The sequence below is a fragment of the Durio zibethinus genome, chromosome 21, assembly GCF_047325235.1.
Source record: "Durio zibethinus cultivar Kanyao isolate XHJ-2024 chromosome 21, ASM4732523v1, whole genome shotgun sequence".
Classification (NCBI taxonomy): domain Eukaryota; kingdom Viridiplantae; phylum Streptophyta; class Magnoliopsida; order Malvales; family Malvaceae; genus Durio; species Durio zibethinus.
Window position 1 is genome coordinate 11,448,016 of NC_143182.1, and position 25,231 is coordinate 11,473,246.

At 31.4% G+C, this 25,231-nt stretch overlaps 3 protein-coding genes and 1 pseudogene across 5 annotated transcripts; 2 read left to right on the forward strand and 2 right to left on the reverse strand.

The window, feature by feature from the left end:
- Positions 1–4,660: 4,660 nt before the first annotated feature.
- LOC111305622 (fatty acid 13-hydroperoxide lyase, chloroplastic-like) lies at positions 4,661–11,120 on the forward strand. The gene is made up of 2 exons (XM_022903318.2): positions 4,661–5,422; positions 9,898–11,120. Exons 1-2 carry the CDS (start codon positions 4,937–4,939, stop codon positions 10,927–10,929), a joined length of 1,518 nt encoding a protein of 505 aa, XP_022759053.1. The 5' UTR covers positions 4,661–4,936; the 3' UTR covers positions 10,930–11,120.
- On the reverse strand, positions 11,082–13,920 carry LOC111305624 (uncharacterized). Of its 3 annotated transcripts, none has more exons than XM_022903323.2 (3): positions 13,489–13,920; positions 12,779–12,802; positions 11,082–11,637 (listed from the first exon to the last, which is right to left on the reverse strand). In XM_022903323.2, exons 1-3 carry the CDS (start codon positions 13,679–13,681, stop codon positions 11,291–11,293), a joined length of 564 nt encoding a protein of 187 aa, XP_022759058.1. In that variant the 5' UTR covers positions 13,682–13,920; the 3' UTR covers positions 11,082–11,290. The 3 variants fall into 3 exon arrangements, with proteins under 3 accessions (XP_022759058.1, XP_022759060.1, XP_022759059.1); XM_022903325.2 differs by having other exon boundaries at positions 11,082–11,571; positions 13,489–13,893; XM_022903324.2 differs by lacking the exon at positions 12,779–12,802 and having other exon boundaries at positions 13,489–13,889.
- A 1,877-nt stretch (positions 13,921–15,797) lies between these two features.
- Positions 15,798–20,160, forward strand: LOC111305625 (uncharacterized). Its single transcript, XM_022903326.2, has 3 exons — positions 15,798–16,139; positions 16,273–18,350; positions 19,763–20,160. Exons 1-3 carry the CDS (start codon positions 15,831–15,833, stop codon positions 19,935–19,937), a joined length of 2,562 nt encoding a protein of 853 aa, XP_022759061.2. The 5' UTR covers positions 15,798–15,830; the 3' UTR covers positions 19,938–20,160.
- Positions 20,161–22,842: 2,682 nt separating this feature from the next.
- LOC149512886 (UDP-glycosyltransferase 71K1 pseudogene) lies at positions 22,843–23,968 on the reverse strand (annotated as a pseudogene).
- Positions 23,969–25,231: the final 1,263 nt, after the last annotated feature.

The window sequence follows — 25,231 nt, forward strand, 5'->3', positions numbered from 1 at the left end:
TTGTTGTCAGGGCCGTTGTGACATAAGTTTTATGAATTTGCCTTGAATTGTCCAAAATGAATTAAATTGTATTTGATTTGAATGGAAACAATCCAAACTTTAGGTTTGATTAAAGTGATCTAAAAATTCACTTAAGTATCGGGAGATAAATTAACTCGAGAATCCATCTAAAGTCTTAGGTCAAATTTTGTTAGGTTGGTTAGAGCGAAGAGTAAACATGGGCTTTGTAAAGTGAACATAATCATTACAACTTCATTGATTTTTGAGTTACAAGTGTGAGCTCGATGTAGCTGAGCTATTGATAATACACCTTTAAGTTATTCGCATTCCATGTCCTTGGAATGATGTTGTCGTTTATGTCTTACAGCTTGTAAGTCACATCACGGATGATCTTTTTGATTATATATGATCCTTCCCAGGTCGGAGTTAATTTGTCACTTCAATCATCAACTCATGAGGCTTTAACCTTCCTAAGTACTAGGTTGCCCTTCGAGATATTCTTACGTCAGACCCTTTTATTATAATAGTTGGATATCTTCTATTGATAAGCTACTATCTGTGCTAGAGCTACATCTTTCTATTTTTCAATGAGGTCTTAGTCGACCCTCAAAGCTTTCTTATTTTTTTTTTCTAACTTTAATTTGGTTCTTTCGTTCTAAATACTAGGTGGAATGGGATTTCTCTTGTTGGTACCTTAATGGTTGTCCTTGGTCCATAGTACTTGGGAAGTTCGTTAGCTTATTTCCTTTTCATTTCATCCAATCTCTTTTCAAGGCTTCTAATATTGTCTTGTTTGCGGTTTCGGCTTATCAATTGGATTAAAGATGGGTGACCGACATGAATCTCAGGTGTAAAAGTTTGAACATCATTCCTTAGACTTTGAGTTTTCAAATTGTTTGCTATCATCCATTATTATAAATTGAGGTAGGTTGAATCTACAAACTATGTTCTTCCACACAAATTTCTTGACTTGGGCCTTTGTTGTAGTAGTCAAAGCCTTAGCTTTGAGCCATTTTATGAAGTAATCTAGCTAGTTTTTTTCTTTTTTTGTTGAATAACCCATGGCCATGATTATTCCTAGGTTTAATTTTTTTTTTGGTCGAGGTTGAGCTTCCTTCAGTAATCATATTAATCACTCCAGTGATTAGCTTGTTATTATCAATTCAATCTTTTTCTTGTCATGGCTCATTTTTGTGTACTTTTTTTTATATTTTCTTTTGGCTTACCTTTCTTGTCCCTGACGAGTTCTATTCAATTTTGTTCATATCCTGATATGGCTTGCCCTTATATTCGTTATTCCACATACTTTCTCAACTGACTTCTCCTAATCAAAGTTTAAATCTCATTTTTTAGGTCGACACATTTTTTAGTATTCTGGCCTATGTTTTTGTGAAAGTCTATCTTTTGGTTGGATCTTTTTTTGTGTTTTGTCTTAGTGGTTTCGACCATCTAAGCTTTGGGTTCCTTTTAATTTGCATCAAAATTCTCTCTTGGGAAGTATTTAGTACTGTATAATTTCTTTCTCTACTAGAGCTTTTAGCTCTATGACATCTCTCTTTTGGGGGATGATCTTAGAAATTCTTACTTTTTTTATGACCAAGAAAAATAGATGAACTTCTTTCACCTCGATCGTCAAGGAAGGGGGATAAGCCTTTTTAACCGGGTTATTTCTTATTGTAGCTTTGACATTTATATACTTTTCAACTACAAGTAGGATGTCGCCCAAAGTCTTAGGTGGCTCTAATGACAAGGTCAACTTCAGGTGTTACTTTTGTCATTTAGTCCACTTGTTAGGGCACCTACAGTGACCGTTTGTTCTAGTTTTTTTTACTTATAAAGCTTTCGCGTTAAAATGCGTAATATAACTCTTCAAAGATTCATTGCGACCTTGGTAGATTGACATTAAGTTTAAGGTTGTCTTTTTCATTTTTTGACTACTTACAAATTAAAATAGGAAAAAATGGTTGAGTTTTTTAAATATTGTGATTGATCTCGGTTCTAGAATGCTACACCATGATTGAGTTGTGCTCTTAAGGGAGATAGCGAGACCCTTACACATCAAAGCTTTGTCCGCGCCTTGAATAATCATGTTAGTCCTATAAAGTTTTATATGATCAAAATGGTTAGAAGTATCGTTATAAGTTTTTAATATCAGCATTTTAAACATTTTTGAAGTAATGGCTCTATCAATTTACTCGGTAAATGTGATGTTTTTAAAAATTTAAGCTCATCCTTGAAAGCCACTGCTTTTGCCTTTAACTTTTTCTCCATAGCTTGCATCTGAGCTTCCAAGTTTTTGTTCAACTGTGCCTCGATATTTGTTTGTTTGAATTTTTAGGTTGTAGCGTGCGTCATGTTATGGCTAAAGTAATGACAAGCTGAGGTGTTATGCTATTCTTTTTTTGAGGCTGATAAAGCCTACATTTCTTCATAACTTGACTGTCTTTTCATAGCTTATTGGCTTGGGATAACTAAATCTAGCATTTTTGAAACTTATGGTGGGGTTATGATCTGCAACATTTGTTTAAAGGCTTGTATCTACTTGATCAAGGCCTGCAACTGTTCCATGGTTAGACCAGAGTATTATGGGGCAGGTCAGCGCAAATGCTGGCTATGGTGTGTTTTTGTTTCAGCTGGAGATGTTGTCTCTCATTCTTCCAAAGTTTTTTTCATAGGTAGCATTGTTTCATGCTCGACTAATAAATGGTAAAGCCCTTATCTGGCATGTCAAATATTTGTGTCGAGCTTCAACATGTGGGTGTTCTTGAAAGGATAGAAGAAAAAAATGGTTAGAGAAAAAAATAGGGAATGTTCTTTGTGTTTGTACTTTAACATCCAAATCAGAAAAATAATCAGAAAGAGAGAAAGATAGGGAATTAGGATTAGAGAGAACATGCCTTAACAATGCTTAGATGTTTGTATTTATAGGTGAGAATAAGGGATTAACGGAGGATAATAATGACGTAACCAAATTGACGTAGCACTGAATGTATCATATTAACACAAATATCCGAAATACTCTTGGCACATCATAATAGGCGAAAAGACCTGCCTCTAATATTATTAAAATTGATAATTAAAATTTATGAATATAAAAGAAATTATGGATATATTCTTATCTTACATGGATAAAAAATTTAAAAATAAACTAAGAATTAGAAAAAATATGATTATTTAAACGAAATATGAACAGAAGTTGTCTTGTTAGACAATTATTCATCATTCTTGCACTCCATCCCATCTGGACGGCAGTTTGAAAGCATTTTATTAATCTTCAACCTGGTTATGTAAAAAATAATTAAATTTTTATGTTTGTTTTTTTTATATTTAAATTTATTAAAGATTGAATTGTTAATATTAAGTCACTGGAAAGGGTATTGTGCACAATTATTTTTGCGTCGCAGAGTAGCGGCCAGTCTACTTTATGATTGGATAAGATAAATGCTTGAAAGTCTGCAATTATTTCTTTAACAGGAATTATTGAATAATAAAAAATTTACTATGCAAAGTCTATTTTTAAATAAAAAATTAAAAAAGTTAGGAGAAGCAATATATGAGGTTTATTTGGTCAAATGTTATGAGTATCTAACCATTTTATTAACAGATCCGTTTTAATATCCTCAAATAAAAAAAACTTTAATATTTTAAATCTTCATTTATTATTAATAATTTTTTATTACATCATGTGGATAAAATTTTAATATAAATAAAAAAAATTTGATTCAAAAGTAAATTTTTGATGTTTTTTAAATATTTTTAATCATTAAATTAAAATTTTTAAAATTATTATTAATAATTAAACGAACCAAATGTTTTATTTTATGCATGAATTTTGAAAATAAAGAGTTCCGGTACAGCAGCTCGTGTTTCCCTCTTAAGGGTTTGGATCCCCGGGGCCAACTTTCAAACCTTGGCTCCTACTTAAACGCTAGGAAAAAGAAAAATTTTTTTTGAGATTGCTGAGTTTTTTTTTAAGAATGAAAAATGTCAAAAAATATATATATACATTAACAGTTAATCTCTTGCAATATATAAACATATTTTTATGATTTTTCTTAGGTAAATTGATAATAACGATTTTGTGCTGAGTTGTTTTGTAATGCTTATGGTGTCGACACGTTTGGTGTACGAGTGCGTGATGTTCTGTTTTGTTTTGTCTTTTGGATGTAAGGTCCTGATATTTTTCTGGGTCATGGATATTAAATTTGAATTTTTTTTTTTAAATTGAAAAAATCAAATTTAAGATTTTATTTTATATTAAAAAAAAAGCTTAATTGGAGAGTTTGTGAAGACTTACACAACAGAAATTAAAATACTAAATTTAAAAAAAAGCAAATATTTTCTTTTTATCTTAGATTTAAAACCTATATTTATTTCAAAATTTTCTTCCATAATCAAGAAAATTTTATCACACTAAATGAAAACTTGAAAATGGTAGTTGGATTAATACACAGTAAAGTAAATTTTTTTAGAATAAAACACATGCTTTCTTTTTTTTTTTTTTTTAATATCTATTTTTTCGAAGCTAATATAATTAGACACATGCTTTTGATGAGAAAATATAAGTATGCATCCCATTCCCATGAATATAATAAATATCAGCATCAAGGAGTAAGATATAAACACTGTCCAAAGGGGATTCACACGTTTACTATAAAATCAATCAATATATACAATTAATACATAATGAAAATCAATATCACATGACCCAAGACTTTTTTTTTCTCTCTCAGTTTTCCTATTATCCAAACAAAACCTTTTCTTACTCTTTTCCAACTTTTCCCTGGTAATGAATGCATCATGAGTATGCAATCTATACTTGTTGTGTAATTGCAGCCCTTTTCCCTCTTTAAAAAAAAAAAAATTTTTTCCGGAGGCAAAATAGAGGAGGAAGGAAGAGAACAGAGACAAAGTTTCACACTTTAGTTAGAGCTCCATGAACATGGCGACCATGATGATGAGCAGAATGATGAGCATGTCCCCATCATCACCGTCGTCGTCATCTTCTTCTTCTTATTCACCATTGGCAACTCAATCACTGTCAGCACCATCATCAAAGCCACCAACCAACCTCCCATTCCGTACAATCCCAGGATCCCACGGCTGGCCTTTGGTAGGACCAATATCCGACCGTCTAGACTACTTCTGGTTCCAAGGACCGGACACATTCTTCAGGTCAAGAATGGAGAAGCACAAGAGCACCGTTTTCCGTACTAATGTTCCCCCAAGTTTCCCTTTCTTTCGGCAGGTGAACCCCAACGTCGTAGCTATTGTTGACTGCAAGTCTTTTAGTCATCTTTTCGACATGGAAATTGTGGAGAAAAAAGATGTTTTGATTGGGGACTTCATGCCCAGCGTCAAGTTCACTGGAGATACCAGGGTTTGTGCTTATCTTGATACCTCTGAGCCTAAACATGCCCAGGTATGCACGCCTTTTCTTTCCTTACAATATGTTTCAATCATCTAAGCATGCCTATTGCCAAGGCCTAGATTGACTAATTAAAACTTGGTTGAAAACTGATCTAGTGTGATTATACAATACTTTCAGGATTCAGGGTCCTTTTTGTCCCTTTTTCCATTTCCTTCCCCTTTTTCTGATTGTTGCGTTGGTGTGAGGTAAGAATAAGATCATGTTCCTGAGACATTGAAAAATTTTGTGAAACTATAGAGTGGAAACTGGAAAATAGTTGTAATAATCGGTTAAGAACTAAGTGATTTCTATTTCACAGTTAGATCTATGATAAGGCTTTGATTCTGTTAAATATATTTACTTAATAATTAAAAAAAAAAAGTAAGAAAGAGCCAGTTTCAATCTCACTAAAAAAGTTGGGAGTTTGGATGGTTCTAACTTCTTCAGACCTTTGTATTTAACAAGCAAACAGCTAGAAAAAGGCTAAGATAGCTGAATTATTAAATTATAGGTTAAGGGACCACATATTTATAGTTGGCCCTTTCCTTTCTTGGCCATGAAACACTAGATCAGGATAGATTCTCCATTATCCTGTTTGGATCTTAGAAAATTGTGAAGAAAAAAGTTTAAAGGGAAATAGAAAAAGGAAAAATGAAATGCTACTTGTATAGTAAATCATCATATGACAATATTTTGTAAAGTTCTACCAGCAACATTATGTAATATAAGGAAAAAAAAAATACTATGTAATATGCACATGGTTTTGTATACAACAGGGTGACTATAGTGTGTATATTACATGCATAGTTGTAAAATGAACTTTCAACTAAGTAATGAAACAACAATTTATCTGGAATATTGATTTATTGATACTATTAAAAACTTATTATATAGTCACAATACGTCAAATATAAATAATGAAATTAATTAGGAGAAAATAAAAACAAAATTATGGAGTATTTGGTAAAACTGCGATAGGATCCTAAGCCCAATTTAATTTAGGTTTTTGTAAATTAAAAGTAGGATTGAAGAAAAAATAAAAAAAAAATTAAAAATTGATTCAAAAATTGTATTGTTCAATTTTGATTTTTTCTATTCGATTGGATAAGATATTAAGTATTTCAATTTTGTTTGAATTAGTTTTTCAAATTATGAAATGAAAAAATTAAAAATATTTGAATCAAATTGATCTATATTTTTTTATATAAAATTTAATTTTTATAAAAATAAAATAGTTATTTTATACTTAAATTTATTTAAATTTATATTAAAATAATTTTCAAAAAATTAATTAATCAAATCAAATCAAATCAGTAAATTTTATTTAAATCAATTTAATTTTAAAAAATTCAGTTCGAATTAAAATTTATTTTTTAAAAATTATAATATTATATGTTAAATAAAATAATCAAACTAAATCCAATATCATCTGTTATCATTTCTAAATAACAAGTGACTAAATAAAAAGAGATAAATGGTAAAACATAATTGAAGGAGATGGTGGTCCTGTACACATCCCTCAAAGGCAGTAAGTTAGCACTTAACAATAATATAGATACTAATTAGTTAGGCAATGTATACGCGTGATTGAACGATGAACAATTAAAGGAGTGAACAAGTTTTGGTGAAGGGAAATTATTATTGTTATTTTTATGAGATTGAAAGAAAGGGAACTGTGTGAACGCAGGCAGTGCTACATGACTGTTAGGAAAGGATTGAAACAGGTGTCGGTGGGTAGTTATAGACAGGGATATAAATGATACATTAATATTCGTAAGTTATTCGGGTTCGATTTGAATAAAATTTGAATACGATTCAATTATTATCGAGTCGAGTTTGAATTCGAATAGTTCGACTCATCAATCGAATTGAGTTCGAGTATTCTTATATTTAACTCGAATAACTTACGAGTATAATCGAATTTTTATATTTAAAATTTTTTATTATTTTAATTAATAAAATATCTCAAATTTAAGCTCAAACTCGAATATAAATAATCAAATTTTTGTTGAGTATAAAAATCGAGTTTATTTTTACATATTTTTAAATTTAATCGAGCGAGTTCGAATAGCTCGAATTCAATTTATGATCGAATTTGAGTTAAAAAAATAAAATTCGATCGAATTCGAATCAAGTATCGAACCATGAATTGAGAGTCGAATTCAAATTTAAATTTCTTATTGTATCGATTTAATTCGATTCGATTACACCTTTAATTATAGGATGAGAATTTCAGCATCTTCATCTTGAACCATGGCCGGCCAACCACATGGCAGACGTTCAGATGCAGCGGTTGGTCTCCCAATCATGTCGCGTTTGATTAATTTACTATAAAGTTGGTACACCATTAATAAATTCATCATCACTAAGATTGGCAATAATATACGGAAGGTTGCGACCCGATTTAATTTTGTAAAATTAATTATTTTTTAAATCAAAATTTAAGTTAAAGTTGAATTTTAAGTAAATTTGTCTTTGTTCGATTATATATATATATATAATTTTATTATTTATTTAATTATGTATTTATATATATTATATTAATAAAATTATTATATAATATTTTAATTTAATATATTAATTTAATGAAAATATTATATTTATATATAATTAAGATATAATTTATATTAAAAATATTTAATAAATATTATATTAAAATTATTAAATTAATTTCGAATTAAGTTAGATTGTTTGCTATTTTATGTATATGCAAATCGAATTGAATCAAATATAAAAATAATATTTTAATATTAAATTAGATTCGAATATTTATTTTATAAAATTTTATAAAGTAATATAAGATTTGGAACGAGTAAAAATCTACTTCAATCCATTATCATAACCAATTATCCCATTCAATTTTTAATTTTATAATCAAATTTAAAAGTTGAAGAGGTGTGTATATTTTTTTAAAAAAAGATTATTTATTATTAAATAACCACATAACGTTGACATAAACTTTTTTGTGAAATTAAATAATTTTGCATGTTAAAAATAAAATTAAAATAAAAATAATTGAAATTATTCTAAGAAATTCTCATAAATTCAAGATAATCTAATATTTATAGGGCATATAAGTTTCAAATCTCATACAATATTTATAGCACCTTAAACAATGTATCGAATTTTATTTTGTAGGTGTGTACTAATTGAAATAATCAATGAATAATATACAAATAAACTTTCGAATTATAAAGAAAATTTTTTTTATTTGTTATTGTATGAAATTGAAGTTATAAACTTTTGTATTATTGTAATTATAACTGTAAAACTTTAAAATTGATTAATAACGTTCAATTATTAAAATTATTAAAATAGTATTGTCTTAATCTTGCTCATCCAAATAAATTGAAGTAAACAATTTTAGAGATGAATTACATCAATGTACCAAAAAGATTTCACCAAAATTAAAATATGTTGTATTGTTAACATTTTAATTACAATAAAATAAAAGTTATAATTTTAATTTCATATAATTAAATATTGAAAGACTTTGCTATTTGTGAATAAAATTACAAAATTTATTTGGGTATTATCCTAATCAATTTAATATAAATGAAAACTATTCAAAATGTTTTATGAATTTGAAACTTGATATATGCTATATAGATTAATAGAATATTAAATTAATGTAGCTGTTTAAGAAAAAATAAATGGCATAAAAAATGTCAAAACATTCTATTATTTATAATACATCATTTAATGTTACTATATATGTTGAAAAGTTTGTTATAATTAAAACTTTAAGGGTTTATTTGGACGAGAGATTTTTAAAAAAAATTTTATTTGTAAAGAAATTTTTAAAATTTTAAAATAAAATTGTTTGGAAAATTAAAATTAAAGTTATCAAGATTTTTTGACATTTGAATGAAAAATTTTGAAAGACTCAATTTTCTTTTTCGAGTTTCACGTAAAGAGTTAAAATTTGTAAAATTCGTTGTAAAAGGTCAACATTTATTATGTTTTTTTACGTAATTTTTATTTTGTTCAATTTTAATTATAAAAGGTTATTATAAAATTTATTTTTTAAATTTTATATTATTAAAAATATCTACATATTTTTACATATCTTATAATACCCATATTACATATATATTTTTAGTATTTTACTTTTTTGTCTTTAATATCATTATTTATTAATTATATTTTTTACTTTTATCAAATCCTAATATTTAAGATTTAAAAAAAATCATTATTCAAATAATACAATTATAACCATTTCAAAATTTTTTAAAATTTAAAAAATTTTCAACCAAATGCCTCCTAAATTGACAATTGTTATGCAAAACATTCAAAGGAAAATATATTTTGGGATGGAGTTGACGGTTAGTACAAGCTTTTATTTTTTTAACTCAAAAATTAGTTCGTTGGTTTACGTAGTCCGATCTTCTTTGCAAAAAAAACTTTATTTTAATTTAAAATTTTTCACTAAGGAGTTAGAATATGTTACTCAGATTGCAATGTCGTTCTTTGATATCTTTCAACAGCTCAAGAACTTTGCCATAGACATCCTCAAGCGGAGCTCCAAGGTGTGGGTGACAGAACTGCTAGGCAACCTCGACAAATTCTGGGATACCATTGAATCCGAAATCTCCAAAGACGGCAGCTCATCCTACATCTCCCACCTCCAAAACTTCATCTTCAACTTCCTCACCAAGTCCCTCGTTGGCGCCGACCCTGCCTTTGACCCTGACGTTGCCAATTCCGGTCCCTTCACCCTCAACGTATGGCTCGGCCTCCAACTCCTCCCCACCATCCCCCTCCGAGTCATTCAGCCACTGGAAGAGATATTTCTTCACTCTTACACTTACCCTTTTGCCCTCGTCAGTGGAGGCTACCGAAAATTCTATAAATTCGTTGAACAGCACGGTAAAGAAGTTGTACAGCGTGGTGAAGAAGAGTTCGGCCTTTCCACATCCGATGCCATCCATAACATGATCTTTGTTCTTGGGTTCAATGCCTTTGGTGGTTTCTCCATTTTTTTACCGACATTACTCGCCACTATAGCCAGTGATAAAAGTGGGTTACAAGCCAGGTTAAGAGAAGAAGTGAGAAAAACATCTCAGTCATCATCAACGAGGTTGAGTTTTGACTCGGTGAAAGACATGGAGCTGGTAAACTCAGTTGTTTATGAAACATTGCGTTTGAACCCGCCTGTTACGCTTCAATATGCACGAGCGAGGAAGGATTTTCAGCTCACTTCCCATGACTCGATTTTTAACATAAAAAAAGGTGAGTTATTGTGTGGGTATCAGCCTTTGGCTATGAGGGATGGTAATGTTTTTGATGAACCGGAGAGTTTCAAACCAGATCGGTTCGTGGGAAATGGGAAAGAATTGCTGAGTTACTTGTTCTGGTCGAATGGGCCACAGACCGGGTCGCCCAGCGAGTCGAATAAGCAATGTGCAGCTAAGGATTATGTGACTCAGTCAGCTTCATTAATTGTAGCTCACATTTTTCAAAGGTATGATTCGATTAGTGGGAATTCTGGTAAAATCACAGCCGTTGAAAAGGCATAGTGATGATAAATTTAGTTACATAGGAGTCTAGTAGATTTGGTGCGGACCAAAGTTCATATCTTCTTCAAATAAATTAGAATCAAAGGTATTAATTCAAGATTTGTTATTCAACGTCACTTTGCTCGACGCTTGTGTTATTGATTTCGGATGTATTTGCCACAGTGGTAAAAGTGACTTTCATTGCATTCTCATGTCGTTTTATGACTGAAATTCATAAATCCTGCAGGATTAACTCTGGAATCCACGACTGTATGGCCCGCTTTGCGGTAAGATGCAATAAGTTAATAATCAACATGAACAGTACTGAGTGAAAAAGAAAATACAATTTCTAATAATTTTCTATAAGGCCACGGTAGATCATTTAGACAGCCTGGATATTACCCTGTGACTGTGTATGAGATTTGGCAACCCCTTCTCTCCACCCTTTTTGACGAGCTCTTAATTCCCACATTGCAGTCAACTTCTTCTGAGCCGCCAGTGCTGCTTCAGCTTTCTCCCTTGCCTCTTCACATGTTTCCATACCTGAATTGCACTTGTCTGCTTCCTTTTGATACTGCGACGCTATCTTCTTGGCCTCAAGTAGTGCCATGTCCGCACGTTTCTGACTTTCCAAAGCTTCAGCTTCTCTAAGCTTCAGTTCTTCTGTCAAAAGTTCAGCAAAGTTCTTTTCAGTATCCTCACTCACCTCTGGATCATGCTTCGTGCAATCTGCGGAATATTTAAATTCAACCTTCAATATGCCGACCGCATAAAACATAAAACGCAAATGACTAATATCACCCTGGAATAAATTCGTTTACTCCCCAATTCGTACAAATCTTTCGAGGAAGGTAGTGGTTTTGTCAATGCAATAGGAGAGGGTTTATATTTAATAGTACATCTGTGTTCAAATTACCTTAGATTACATATTACCACAACATCAATTATCAAGTAATTTCAATTGAAGCATGTTAAAAAGTAAGATAAGAGTCAAAATGGCAGTACCATGCCAAGCAAAATCTTACTCCAAGATTACCATCAAAGCACTCTTTATGCCGGCTTAAAAATTCTTGTTATGCCGGCTTAAAAATTCTTGAACTGTCATTTGTAAAGTACATAGTCTCACCTTAGTGCCTTGCACCACCTCATTGCTTAAGGTTCTCAAAATTTTATTTCAGAAAGTAACACATGTCAAAGCACCCTACTGTCATACTGTACTGAACTTTAATCTTCTTGAGACAACATAAGAAGGTAAAAGAAGAAAGCAGAAAGCAGGACTGTGTTTGTCAATTTCTGCCAGAGTTACTACTTGATGTTTCAGTAACAAAGTTTAATTTTTACAATATTTTTCATTTGCAATCAATCTTAGAAACGTAACTTGGTTATGATATTGTTATGTAGCAGCACCGGGAATCAATCATATAGAACATAGTTACATTTGCAATATATCATATCAAAGGAAAAAAAAAAGGGACAGGGTGGTTGGTTGGGGAATCATGTTGAGTTCTTCATGTGAGCAGAGAAGTTAGAGGTGATCTAAAAGACATAACATTCAAAGAAACAAGTGTAGAACCCAGTGATATCTGTCTCTAATTTTCCTAACAAACTCTTCCACTTTTTCTCTTATTCATGTGGTGAAAGACAAGGAAAAGGAAAGCTTAACCTAATGTATCTCTCTCTTCCCCTTGATCACTATTAATACATGCCAGTTAGAAAGGCAGATATGGGAAGAAAAGCTAACTCCGGACAGCACTATAAATTACATGCTTATGCTCATGTGTAACCAAAAATCACCAATATTTTCTTTGAATTAAGTTACTTAGTTCCATATTCCAATAAACATATCCATGATACAGAACTGAAAACTAACCTGCAAATGAAGCATTGCTCAGTCCTGCATGAATTAAAGACAGAATCAAACAATTACCATAAAGGACCGATAAAAAAAGGGGAGAAAGGGGAACAAAATATCAAATATCATATAACTTAGACAAATAACCCAATTGTATTTTTTCCTAGAAAAAAGGAAACTTGGATCCTCGCAGGGCAAGTAGTGCATGGAATGCTAATACAAAACGTTATAGGGAAAAAATGAAGAACAGCACGCCAAGAAAGGCAAAATTTTCAACTTTCAACGCTAAGCTACAACACTACCAAGAAATAACAGAAGCAACATTTATAAATGTGTTAAATAAAAAGATCATATCTTTAGGGCAAATTCCACGGAGAATTTCACAAATGTTACGTAGATTGGGAGGGAATATTGGATTATCATATAATTGTCAAACTCATCCAGTGCAAATCAACATTTGGCAGTAACTAATTGTACATTCCCTTAATTGATCAAATTACAGGATCTCCATTCTCCAATTGTCCATAAATGTCGCATGAACAGGACACACATAAAGTACTTGTAACAACAAAATAAAGTATAATTTCAGATCGAGCAAGCTGTAAAGTTTAGTAATATAACGTAGCTTTGAGTTTGGCAAATTGATCAAATCCAAGATATACAAATGAAAGAAAATAAAAAGAAAATAAAAGCAGAGGAGATGAGATCTAGCCCAGATCTGGAAATACCTTCGGGGATTGTGAGAAGAGGCTGGGAAGAGCAATCGCAAAGGCAAGGTGGGCAAGTGTTGGAATTGTGGCTAACGGCTGCTAAGCCTTCCATGAAATGCCAGTACAAAGGTGGACCCACTATGTAGCCGAACAAACACAGACCTAATAAACCCAAACCCACCTTCAATGCCGCCGCCTGGTTTACTGCCATCTCTTTATCCGAGAGTCACTTTTCTGGCTAATTGGAAACGAAATGAAGACAGATTTGGTCAATTTTGATAGATTTAGAGACCAATTTGATGTAGTTGTCGGCAAATGTCAAATCCCACATCTGCTACTTCATGCTCGACACCGATATATTTAATAGGTTTTTGATTCGATTTTGAATATAACGATTTTTTCGGTGGGTTGTAAATCATTTATTTTAGTAGTAATGATGAGTGTGAAATGGGAACAAAGGAATTCTATTTACATTTTATTTATTATTCTATTAATCCCATTTCTAAATACAAGGTTTTGTCAAAATTCAATTTTTTATTTTTATTAAATACATTTCATCTTTCTCTTTTTATTTTTTATTTTTACCTTTTTTAATTTTTTTTTAATTATGCTTTTCTTAAATAAATATTTAAAAAATTTCGATACTTTTCGAAAATGAATATTCCAAGAATTTTAAAATTTTTTAAATATTCATTTACGAGAAACTTAAAAAAAGTTTTGGATACCTATTTTTGAGAAAATTGACTTTATTTTTAATCATTAATCATACATATTTGACTTCATTTATGAATTCATACACTTATAAACCCTTTTACTTAATCATATAAATGAATAAAACTAAAATTTATGTTCTCATACATAAACTTGTTCCTTCTCTTTAAGTTTTCATAAAACAAAGAATATCATTTTTTTTTATTTTTTGATTTTGCATGGATAAAAAAAATATTTTTAATTTTTTATCTTAAAACAAAAACAATTTTATACTTATGTATGTTTGAGAACTAACATATTTCTTCCATTCTCATATATGATTAAGCAAAAATAAATATATTGATAACTCATATGTCCATGTATGCTAATCCGAGCTTGAACACTTTATAAAATATTAATTCATAATATCATTGGTAGATTGATAAATTTAATAATAAAAATTTTTAATTTTTTTACTAGCAGTATCTTTTAGTCATCAAAATATTGATAGCCTAAAAATTAGATATTTTTATTGTTGAAATTAAGCCATACATAAAAAAAATATTAAAGACGTTTGAAGATCTTAACATATCAAATTTATTTATTTTAGAATTATTTATTTTAAAATTAAATATATTAATTTAATTTAATTTAAAATTTAACGTTATCAATAGTTATAATTAAAAATATATTTAAACAAAAATTTAAATATTTTTAAAAATATAAGATGACTTTTGAAATCTATTTCACAAAAAATATATAATTTTTGAAAATTAATTTTTGAAAATTATATTTTTTTCTCAAAAATAAATTACTGAAAACATAATATAATTCTTGATAATTCATTTTCAAGATTTATAAAAGTGATTTTGGGGGTATCTAACTTATCGAGAGGATTTTATTATTTATTAAAAGTTAAAATTAGTTTTTGCTATGTGGTTATTTAAAAAAAAAAATAAAACTATATAAAAATTTTTTTTATGGGGTATTTGGAAGCCCCGGAACAAAATTACGACCATGGCTGCTTGGGCTGAGGCACAGAACCATGAAATTGCCGAAATGTTAAAACTTTGGGCGGTGACGGAATTTAAGCCTACCAACGAAAACTGCCCACCACTGTCTAAGATCATGTCACTTCCTCAAGCCCGTGAGCTTGACTCGAAAAGTTAGGATTGATCCGTAGGGGGTACAAATGTGCACTCATGAGTTTTGATTTGAAAATTATTGACACTCGATTAAAAAATTATTGAATTTGTGAAATGAGTTAAATTCAAACATTTTATGCTATAATGTATTTTTATTTTTAATATTTTAATTGTTTATTTATAACTTTACCACTGATTATATTTAGAAAAAAAACCTTAATTTTTTCTGAATTCAAATTCGAGTAGAATTGCTAAATCTCCATATCATTCTAACATAAGCTTTATTTCATATGTTGTTATTAAAATATTATGTAATTGAGAAAACCACCGAGTCTAAACTTGGACTTGGTATTAATATGTTTGATTTGATAGGACCCAATTAGATCTTGGGCCGAACTGCCCCTCCCCACGTTCGCAAAAGACCCAATTAGACTTTGTTCTCTATTCACCATCTTGCCTTTGAAAAGAAAAGCGATGAGATGATGAGAAGACACAACACAAACTGGGAAGAGTGTAAAGCAAAAAATGGCGGTTGAAATCCCGAAGGATCTAATAACCCAACTCCAGATCTCACTTCGCAAACAAGCCAACGTCCCTTCCTACGATCCAAACGACTCCTCGCTTCCCACTCTACCTTCCCTCCCTCACTCCATCTCTGACTCTCCCAACCGCTGCCTCCACTGCAAAGCCCATCTCCTCCGAGGCTCCGACTCCCTCCTTTGCATTTTCTGCGGCAAAAGCCAGACCAATAGCCAGGCGTCACCTCGGCCCATCAAATTCAAGTCCACTTCCGGTTACCGCTGGTTCCTCCACTCCCTTAACTTAGATGGATCTGTAAGTCACTTTTTTTTTTTTTTAATTATAATCAATATTATTTATCTGTTTAGGTTTTATATTTTATCATAAACAATGAGAGTAGTTAGTTTCTGTTGAAATTTATTGATAAAACAAAAGTTGGGTATTGTAGGAAATGGTGAGAGAGTCGTTAGAGGGGAATGAATCGAACAGAGGATCCCGAGAGGAGTTTCCGTTATCTGATCTTTTGGATTTAGAAATAAGATGGAATGATGCCGAGCTGGAGAAATTTGAATCTGTTTTGAAAAGGAATAATCAATTGAATTTGGCTGGACTTGATCTTGATGAAGATTTTTTAGCTGAAAGGAAAGGAGATTCTGTTTCAGTACCATCCCAAGGTACATTGGCAGTAAATAAAGAGAGTGATTCTACTGGGAGTAATGCAATTGAATCGCGTGAGAACCTTAGTTTGTTTGAGAATTTTCAGGGTTCTAAGAGTAGTGGTTCTGTTTCTGGTTGGCAGGCTGACTTTCAGTCTGCTGATTCTAAAACTGATCACGATGCTATTAGCTCGCAGTCGTTTGATCCTTTTGTGGGTTCCTCAAAGGATCTTTCTTTGCACATGGATACGGTCCTTGTACAGGGTAAAATTTTATTTCATGGAAAAGAAGAAGGCAATCAAACCTCTTCGGAATCCAGAACAAACGACTGGTTTCAAGATGATATGCAGAGTAATTCCTCTTCAGGGGTGAGAACAGAGAAAGAAAACATTCCTTCTTCTGGGAATCTTGACTGGATTCAAGGTGATCAAGCGCAAAACAATGCTAGTAATGCCCCTGGTAAAAGAACTACTGATGATGATGATGATGATGATTCCTTTGATGCTTGGAATGATTTTAAGGGTTCCACCTATGCACAAGATGCCGCTCATAGTTCTTCGGACCATACTGCTAATGGTATGAAGTCAATGAATGAAAAAGGTGGTAATACCTTTTCTGGGTTGGGGGTTGGCTCTGAATCTACTGTTTTGGAAATTCAACATGAGGTATCCAAATCTTTTGATCATTTTGCAGGCTCTTCTGCTGATCTTTCTACTCACATGGATAGTGTCTTTGGAACAGGAAAAGCAGTAGGTAACACAACTTCATCCCCTGCTACTAATTGGTTGCAAGATGATCTATGGAGTAATTCCACCTCAGGGATTCTTCAACATCTAGAGCAATCTGATGCTAATGTTGGTGATAAGGATGGTGGTATGTTAGGAGATCTAAGTAATTATTCCATGGGTATAAACAGAATTCAAGATGATCAATGGCAAACAACTAGCAATAAAGAAGCTGATAATGGAACCAATGATGAAGATGATGATTCATTTGGGGCTTGGAATGATTTTAAAAGCTCAAGTGTTGTGCATTCTTCAATAAGTTCTTGGAAAGAACCTGCTATCCATGCTAATTCTATGGAAGAAAAGAGTAGTGACCCTTTTTCTGGATGGGACACTGACTTTCAATCTGCTAATTCTAAAAATCATCATGGCGGATCCAAATCATCTGATCCTTTAGTGGGTTCCTCAATAGATATTTTTGATCACATGGATACTGTCTTTGCATCTGGAAAAGATTTAGTTGATGGGAAAGCAAAAGATGGCTCCAATGCATCCAATGCAAACAGCTGGTTTCAGGATGATCGATGGAGTAATTCTACCTCAAATTTAACTCGTCAAGCTGAAAATTTTGACGCTACTGTTGTTATGAATTCTGGAGCAGATCAGACTGTGCATAATTCTTCCTCCATGAAGGTTGATTGGTTTCCAGATGATCAATGGCTAACAGGCAACAAAAAGGCACCTGATAGAAAAACTGTTGATGAATTGGACAATTCTTTTGGAGATTGGAATGATTTTAAAACCTCAACTACTATGCAAGATGCTTTTAGTAATTCTTGGAAAGAAGCTGCTATACCTGATAATAAGACCATTGATTATAATGATGACTCGTCTGCTGCCTGGAATGATTTTACTAGCTCAACTAGTGCAAAAGATCCTTCAAGCATTTCTTTCGAACAAGCTGTCCATCATGAAAAGCCTTCTGTTGGGACTTCGGAAGCACACTTGTTCACTATGGATAGGAATTCATATAATAATAATTTTGGTAGTTTATCTCAACCTGATTTCTTTTCAGGGGCATTCAGCAGTCAAAGTGTCTCTACTGAAATTAATATTATGCTGCCTGAAGCTCCTGATTTAGACAGGTGTGTATGCTTGTTCTGTCAATTTGCTTCTAACAGAACTGATTTTTTAAAGTATCCTGCTAAACTCTATTTCAGTTATTTTATCTTTTCTATGGTTTAGTGGTCAATATTCTCTTCATTAGGGTAATTGCATTTTTTTAGTTTTAACTCAATTGTTTTAATATTATTGGATATATTTGAGAGAATATATTGGGAATATCAAAACAAGATGAAACAATTGCAGTTTCTGAGAGGAAGTTGAATTATTTTTTTCACATAGCTGAATTAGAAAAAGACTTACCACTTTTTTCTGCTTTTGGAGTTTCTTGCTTTTATGCTGATGTAACCTTTTTTTTTTTCTGTAAAATTTATGAAAGTAGAATAGGGTAGAGGGCATATTTGACTATGCCATCTCATAGATTGGATGGGGGTTTCTTTACAAGGCTGTTCTACGCCTGTGTACTGTACAATGTATTTTTTAAAAAGAAAAAGTAATTACAGCTATGCAACTTGGAGATGCCTGCTAGGGCTTAGGACATTAAATGAAAATGTGTTTGCTGAAAGGGAGGGATATTGATCTGGCATTCTGGCTTAGAATGGAGGGTGTTTGTTTTGGGTGGATAATCATGGCCTGCTGTCTCTCTGTCAGAGTGGAGTCCTTGAAATAGCAGCATTGCTGCAAATTCGGAGGTTTAATTTAACACTAACAATTATGTTTAAGCTGATCTATTCATAAGTTGGTTGAACTTGGTTCCTGTAATATGCCCAAAAAGATGGCTAATTTATGCTAAAGAGTCGATGATATATGCTTCCAAGATTTTGACATTTGATCAAGACTTTTATTTTTAATTATTTAAAGTGTGCTAAGCTATAGCTTAATTGATGGCTACACCCCATCTAAAAAGAGGTACTTTGTATCAGAATTTGATGAAAAGGATGAGTTAGACTGAGGCTAAAAACTTTATGGGTATCTTGTTATTTGTGACTTCATCTTTGTGGGGGATTTAAATGGCCAAATCATCTATGCTTTGTGCCAAGATGCACTCTTACTTTTGCAGGAAGACTTATCAAATTGTAGATTGACTCTTATGTGCTGTGTCAGATCTCTCCCTAGTACTTTCATTGCTATCTGAGCAGGGAATTTATTTTCAATTTTGTTTTTGTTTTTCCTTCCAATTCTTGAGATTAAGAACCTCTTTAGCTTCTCTTGTGAAACAACCTGTTTTGAATCTCTGTGCAAATACTTCTGGCTTTACTTCTTGCATGGGGACATGGAAACTACTTGTTTTTGTTTTCTTCCTGCTGAAGGTCATGTTAAATTCACGCCCATCCCTCACTGCTTCCGCTAAAAATGATGGGCTTAAATGAGCATACGCACAACAGAAGACTAAACCCGAGGAGAAATGTCTCATTGTTGCTTTTACATGTTTCAGGATGGCTGATGCAAATGTAAGAGGTGGTAATAATGCTGAAGTTGCAAAAGATGGAGATTTTTCCAGTGCAACAACAGCGTTAACAACCGATGATCTAGAGATATTGATGTCACAAATGCATGATCTATCCTTTATGCTGGAAAGCAATCTTTCAATACCTCCAATCCAGAAGTAGATGGATGTAATCAACTTTCTAAATATTGGGAGCTATTTTTTCCCCTCTCAAGTTTCTCTTCTTTTACTTGTTCTTGTCTGTGCTGTATTCTAGTTTTGATTGGTCCATGTGTTTGCATTCTTCCCTGTATCCAGTGGTGGTCCAATGGCGTTGTTGTTCCTTTTATGTTAGCATAATGTATTATGAAATGTTTAACGAAATAAATAGAACTATCTTTTGATCTTTTTTTTTTTTTCAAGTATAATACTAGAAAAGTTGCTTATTCTAAACTGCATTGTCAGTACAGGTTTAACTTGAACAATGCCAAGCTATAATCATACCATACTGCACAAAGAAGGTTGGGTAATGAATGTGCACAAAGTTGGGTGATCTATAAAGATTAAATAAAAATCTAATAGAGTGGTAGTGGAAAGGAAAAGAAAAATAAGAAAATTAAAAAGGAAAAAAAAAAAAAAAAAAACCCAACTGCTCTGTGGACGTTCTAGCCATGCAGACGATGATATAGAGTTGAAATGGCTTTGATATTTCTACCAAAACAAAAAAGGCTTTGATATTTTTTTTAGTTAATACGTTTTTTATGTATAAACTTTGAAAAAAATATACACCTAAAGAAATAAAGGCTAAACTTTTAAATTATGTATCATATTAACTTAAATTATAATATCACTTTTCATATTAGTATATATATGTGATGTTTGATAAATACTATCAGATTATATATTTTCCACACAAACTATTAACATATTTTTCAATGTAAATTAAAAATACAAATATTTAATGCTTGAGCCATAAAAATTGTGTACAATTAATAAATTATTATTTGTCGCATGACATCAATGTGACAATCATATGATGTTATTACAAGATATTTAATATTTTTATTTAACAAATGATATACATATAATAAAATTATACTAATTAAATATCATATAAATGAGTTAAGTTAATAATATTAAAATTTAGATTAAAATGATATACTATTTGAAAGTTTAGAATATAAATTTTGCTTTTTATTTCTTTAAGTATGGATTTGTATATTTTTCTAAAGTTCAAATATAAAAAAAATGTAATTTAATTTTTTTTTTAATAAAGAAGTCACATCTTGAAGATTAAAAAAATTACAAATAATAAAATTTAAACCTCAAATTTATTAAATATCAATTCTTAAATATATTTATATAAATCAATTAAACTAAATATTTCCCTTTTATCACAAAAACCAAGCATGTCAAATTATTAGAGTTCTTTTATTACTAAGCTCACCTAAAGTAAAATGTTAGAAAGTTCTCTAAAAATCCTAGAAAGTGAAAAGAATATGTCGGAGCTTAATGAAACAGGTAAATGCTAACTTTAGCAAGCGATACTTCCAACAAATATTTTATCATAACTTCAACTCAAACCACCCATGACCCAACCAAGGTAAAATCATACGTATGTGCAAAAAATAAATCATGACTCTCAGATTAGAGCGCAGAACAATGCACTACTTGTTTTAAAAATTAAAAATTTTCTTTGTAATTTCTTTATTGATCAGTGATAGAGAAATTGATAAAGAAATTATTTGCCACACCGTAAATTTATTGACGAATGCCTTTATATATAAATATAATTAAGTACATAATTTCTATTGATGGGCTTCAACGAAATTGCGCATCAATCTAATCTACTACTAATCAAATAAGCCATCACAGATTTTTAGACGATGAAAATCCTTTTGTAGGTAAATCTTGTTAGGATCTGTTTGATGAAACACTAACAATGCAGTGAGAATCCTTCTCACGATCTGTTGGGGGGACCAAATTTACAAAGGTGCTTCAAACAAACTCTTACAGAACTGCTATTAGGATATAATTGCTTGAATTTAAAATCGTATGCATATATATATATATATATATATATATATATATACACTATATAGAGTTAATTCGTAAATTAGCTCAGAATTATATATTTTTTATGATTTAATATTTTAAATTTATTTTCGTTAAATAATTTATATCATTGACTAATAATATTAGATGAAATAATGATGTGACAAATATTGATTAATAAAATATATCATGTATCAAGATTTTATCAGTCAATTTCTTATCACCTTAACATATTATTAATGAAATAGATGTTTGGGACAAGTGATATGATAAAATGAAAGCTGAGATACAAGACAGTAAATTTTTTTTCTATAAAACCAATTAGTAAAAGTGATACAGTTCAATATTAAATTATATATTAACACTAATATATGTTGATTGTATTTTCGGGTATCTTAGCTGGAGGGGAGCTAGTTGGAAGTTGAAGGTAAAGTGATTTGGACTTACAACCAGAAAGCATGGTAGAGTTAGTTTTCTTGGATGCGTTACGATATTCAAGTCAGTAAAATGTTTAAAGTTTAAAGAAAAAAAATATGAAGTGCACTGAGAAAGTTACAATGGAAGAGAATGTTTAAATTTTACATATTTATATCTCTTTTTTTATCTTATATATGAGATGAAATATGATGATTTGATTGAAATAATCGACAGTTGATGATAAAATCATGTAAAATTCGAAAAAAATTTATGTGTGTAGCTATGAATTGTATTTAATGATTTTAAACAAATGTAGGTTACATTTAATGATTTTAGATAAATTGCAAGTCAAATGTTTAATTCTAAAGTGATATCTTGATAAAAAGTCAATGAAACTGTCGGACAAACATTTATTTGATGAGTAATAAATTAGTTTTATGACGAGGTGATGTGATAGTTAAACATGTATTGATTGAACGTATAAGAGATTTGATTTTGTTGACTGACTAAATAGGTATAGCAATGTTAATGTTTCTTGTTGACGTTACCCATCATTAACAACTCAATTAAACACGTAGGAAGTGAATGAAGAGCCGTTGGTATCCCTCACAGCTTCCCTACCCACTTGACTCATCTTTTTCACTTTTCGGCACCTCACTATCACCATCCATCAAGCATTTTATGGCTTTGCCAATTTCGTCTGCCATCACTACATCGCTCTTGCCTAGCATAGAATCTAATCTCTTCTCCACTGCTAATCCTAAATCTTTCACCATTTGTAATGCGTTGAGTTGTTGTTCTGCGCACATTGGCCAAGTCAAAATGGACATCCCATACTATAAACTCTCTAGAATTGAGTTCCATCCACAATGTGAAACAAAGCCTTCGATGGATTTATGGGCAAGGACCTCAACTTGCGGAGCCCAACCACAGACCATTCCCCTTCCTTTCGTACGTTGCAAGAACCTTTCAGGCATAATTTCCTTCAGATTGGTGCAATTATTGGGCCTAATTCCCAACCAATTGTTATTTGGACTTCATATTGGTAGTGACCAAAGGAATCGATACTCGTATTGCTCGAACCCCTCTGTGATCTCTATGGCTTGTCTTTCGTTGATGGAATAATAGCTTCCAAAACTGAGGGAAACCACAGTTGACGGGGGTTGATTGTCAAGCCATTGCATGATCTCATCGCGTTGAACCTCATCGCACAACGAACTACTCTAATTGCCAAGGTCAAGTATCGACCCTACAAAGTAAAATGGTGGCATGTCATACTCGAACCGAGACCTAATCGCATGAGATTCTAACTCTTAACCGCATGAGATTCTAACTCTTAACAATGATGGCCCTGGTCTCGTTGATTCCTCTTATGACATTTATGAAGCAAGTATACCCACCAGTCTTGTCAAACAAAAATAAGGGTATAAGTTTATAAGGAACCGAGTTTGCATAGCTTAGGATAACTAATTCTCCATTATCAGAAGCTTGAAACGCCCTGCCAACTTGATCATGTCGAGTAACTACGTGTAATGCGAATCCAAGATAGGCTGTACTAGAGGTGTAGAAAAGATACGAAAGGAGGCCAAGTTCATTGCCCATATCAATCATCGAAGTAGTAAATGCGTCAACAACAAACCATGCAGCAGAGCCAGAATAATTTGGTAAAACGTGATTGATGATATAATCTTTGATATTCAACTTTTGACTCTCCAAAACTCGAATTGAAATATTTCTGGGCATTTTGTAATGCTTAATGGGTCAATTTTTTTTTTTAGAAAAATTGATAAATCATAGTCGAGAATAAGCCAACAAATGAACCGACTAATGTTTGGATCTTGAGGGCAAGCAATAAGTTTTGTTAGGGCATTTTAGGGTCCAAAATATAAAATGGACCTTTCACTGCAGAGTATAAGTCACTTATTAAACGGGGTAATTTGATCAATTTGGTTAAGTTGACGTGACAGACAAATCTAAATTTTTAGGCTTCCCATGAGCTTAGTCGCCTCGGCTAATCACATCTTGATATATGAGTATGCTGATTTATCATCTTTGATTGAATTATTGACTGTTAATTTATCTTAGGCCCATGACATCAAACCTAGCTCTATTATTCTAAACTTAGGTCACCTAGGCCTAGTGTTCTCATGATATAGGTATAAATATCTCTTTTTCGATACTTTTAAATTAATCAAAACTTTAACTTTTATACTTATTTTTTACCTTTTCTTCCTTCTCACTTTTTGATTGAGTATTGATTTGAGCATCGAAAAACAAACATTAAAAAAAACTTTTAGACCTTTGCCATTTACCTTCCTCTCTCTTTTGTGTTTTTATCCTTACAAATAGATCAGCCCCGATATGTTTATAATTAGGACTGTGATTGAGAAACGATTGTCTTGACCAAACAATCACTTAGCAAACTTAACATGCAAGACAAGTTGGTAGAGATGGGAGGCATCCTAGCTCCATTTTTTTCCTTTTTTTTGTCGGTGACCTCTGGTGGGTGGTATCACAGCAGTTTTTGTTTAAGAGTTTTTTTTTATCTGGTCGAATACGTAGTCTGCTCACTTTTATTGACTGCTCACTTTTATTGAGTCAGTAGTCGAGAGAATTTCTCACTTTTATTGAGTTGGTAGTTGAGAGGATTTCTATCTTCAGAATGATTGAGCACTACTATTACTATTGATCTAGAAATTGGGGTGTTGTAAATACATCACCAAAATTTTTTTATACACTTCAAAAATTTTCTTCCAAAAATATTTATATAGCAAATACCAAATTTAACCTTTAGCAAATGACAAAAATATATTTAATAGTTTATACACTTCAAAATCAATTTTTAAATCTCAAAAATTAATTTTCAAGAGTTATATTGTGCTTTCCAAAATTTATTTTCGAGATAGTAATATAATTTTTAAAAATGAATTACTAAGAACAAAATATAACTTTTGAAAATTCATTTTCAAGAATTTTTTGAGTTATTGAAAATCATTTTTCAATAAT

Coding starts and splice junctions, on each gene's coding strand:
- LOC111305622 (XM_022903318.2), top strand. CDS start 4,937: ATGAACATGGCGACCATGATGATGAGCAGAATGATGAGCATGTCCCCA. Junction 5,423..9,897: donor CTGAGCCTAAACATGCCCAG/GTATGCACGCCT, acceptor ATCTTTCAACAG/CTCAAGAACTTTGCCATAGA.
- LOC111305624 (XM_022903323.2), bottom strand. CDS start 13,681: ATGGCAGTAAACCAGGCGGCGGCATTGAAGGTGGGTTTGGGTTTATTA. Junction 12,803..13,488: donor TCTTCTCACAATCCCCGAAG/GTATTTCCAGAT, acceptor TAATTCATGCAG/GACTGAGCAATGCTTCATTT. Junction 11,638..12,778: donor GAGCAATGCTTCATTTGCAG/GTTAGTTTTCAG, acceptor AATATTCCGCAG/ATTGCACGAAGCATGATCCA.
- LOC111305625 (XM_022903326.2), top strand. CDS start 15,831: ATGGCGGTTGAAATCCCGAAGGATCTAATAACCCAACTCCAGATCTCA. Junction 16,140..16,272: donor CCCTTAACTTAGATGGATCT/GTAAGTCACTTT, acceptor TGGGTATTGTAG/GAAATGGTGAGAGAGTCGTT. Junction 18,351..19,762: donor GAAGCTCCTGATTTAGACAG/GTGTGTATGCTT, acceptor TACATGTTTCAG/GATGGCTGATGCAAATGTAA.